This window comes from Cryptotermes secundus, unplaced genomic scaffold (genome assembly GCF_002891405.2).
Source record: "Cryptotermes secundus unplaced genomic scaffold, Csec_1.0 scaffold3495, whole genome shotgun sequence".
NCBI lineage: Eukaryota > Metazoa > Arthropoda > Insecta > Blattodea > Kalotermitidae > Cryptotermes > Cryptotermes secundus.
This window is the reverse complement of record NW_019720795.1, coordinates 134,980-136,833: the sequence shown is the minus strand read 5'-3', so window position 1 is coordinate 136,833 and position 1,854 is coordinate 134,980. Positions and strand designations below refer to the sequence as shown.

Below are 1,854 nucleotides of genomic sequence, written 5' to 3'. Positions count from 1 at the left end.
GGCAAGGTTATAAAAGCCCAGTTTCGACGAGAAGACAGTCAGTCTTCGAATAGCTAGCTAAGAAGTGAGTCTCGGAATAGTCTTCGAAGAAAAAAGTCGCGGAACAGCCTTCGGAGAAGAAGCTTCGAAATATCCGTCTGGGTCCAGTATCGCCGGAATATTGTAAGCAGTGATTGTGACACTGCAAGTGAAAATGCCTGTAAAGTGTGTGTATAAGTGAGCGAAGGAAATAAATTCGCTATACCAAAGGACGGCGTGGATTTATTTGTAGCGTGACACACCCAACACGCTACAATATTATTATGACAAATTCATAGGTGTGAACAAAAATTAATTAACTTTATTAATCTGAAATCATGTGACTTGCATTAAACTGTTTGATGGTTTTCTAGCTCATCCAAATAGTATGTTGTTGAAAATTAAAAAGAACAATGTCTCTGTAGCACTGACTGCAGTCTTCAGCAATGATTTGTATGATGGTGACTTGTACTCTTACTCAAGAGATCACAGCATTACTTCTGCTACATCTTGTCACCACCAAAACAAACACTTGTGAAAAAAGACATATCTTAAATGGAAGCAAACCACTGGCATAAAAGAAGAGATGGTACCTTCTCAAAACAACTACCAATTCACAGTACAAATTGGTCTGAAAATTTAATGCACCACACAATCATCTTCTTGAAGAACAAACAGGTTTCCATTTTCTCCCATTCTTAACCTTTGAAGTTGGTAGTTTCTACTGTTCGTTTTCAAGATTGGTATGTACCGCTTTTTCAAGCCTTTTATAATATCTGGAAAAAAAAAAACAGAATTACAAGATTTTCAAACGTTACAACTGTTACTACAACAAGAACATGATTAATTTAATCATATGCTGTATACAGTAAAATGGAATACTAAAACAAATGTCGCTGCCAGGTTGAAATACATTAAATGGCGAGAGAAGCACACTTGCACAGCCTATGGGTATTCAGAATATGGGATTCATTTTTTTATTACTTCTAACTTTTAGTATTCATATTTGATGTATTTCCTGTTGTTTTTAAATCTGATTTCCCTTTCCCCACAAATAAAATACTGGGGGGNCTGGGGGGGGGGGGCTTGATTGCTGTGTACTTTCATAATGATACAAATGAAAGTATCGTCACTAAAAATTATGTTACTTCCTTCATGGAACTCCTTTGTCATGGCTGTAACATGAAACTGACATCTCATACAACAAACAGTTAAGTGTTAATTCGGTTAGTGTTTATCAGTGTTGCCTAAACAAATCAGGGAATTAAAGGATCTTAAACAAATATAACTCATCTTTCCAGTTTATTTATTTGTGGAATGGAGCTGGGGTAGCTCAGACAATACAGTGGTTTGATGAGTGGGGTTAGGTTCCTGGAAGAGGCAAGAGATCTCTCTCTCTTTGACATCATATCACATCCACACCCTGGCTTTGGAGCCCACAAAATCTCATGTTGACTGGGTACTGCAATCTCTTTCTCCAGAGGTGAGGCAAATGCAGCATGAAGCTGACCATTTACCTCCACCTAGCGATGAAGTTGGAAATGCATGGAGCTGTATCTTAATACTCTCTTATATGTCTTCATAGCACAGTGCTTAATTGGGCACTAGAACAACTTCACCCTATTTACAAGGAAAAAATACATTCTAAAGATCAATACATACATTCTTGAATACATATAGGCCAGTGAGAATGTTATTCAATGCAAGGACCATATTAACCCTTCCGCGACGGATAGTATTTAAATCTTTTCCTACCGCCAAACCGACGGGGTATTTAATTATAATATAATTAATAATTATAATTTATAATTTATATAATTATAAATATATATAATT

The 1,854-nt window shown here is 36.3% G+C and overlaps 1 protein-coding gene across 6 annotated transcripts in view; it reads right to left on the bottom strand.

The window, feature by feature from the left end:
- Window positions 1-314: 314 nt before the first annotated feature.
- Window positions 315-1,854, bottom strand: part of LOC111873621 (transcription termination factor 1) — a 28,622-nt gene continuing 27,082 nt past the window's right edge. For 5 of the 6 annotated variants that reach the window (XM_023868519.2, XM_023868499.2, XM_023868528.2 and 2 more), the window contains one exon: window positions 315-794. In XM_023868519.2, coding sequence (XP_023724287.1) covers window positions 658-794 — 137 coding nt within the window. In that variant the 3' untranslated portion in view covers window positions 315-657. The remainder of the gene's footprint in view (window positions 795-1,854) is intronic. The other variant, XM_033755168.1, reaches the window with a different exon arrangement.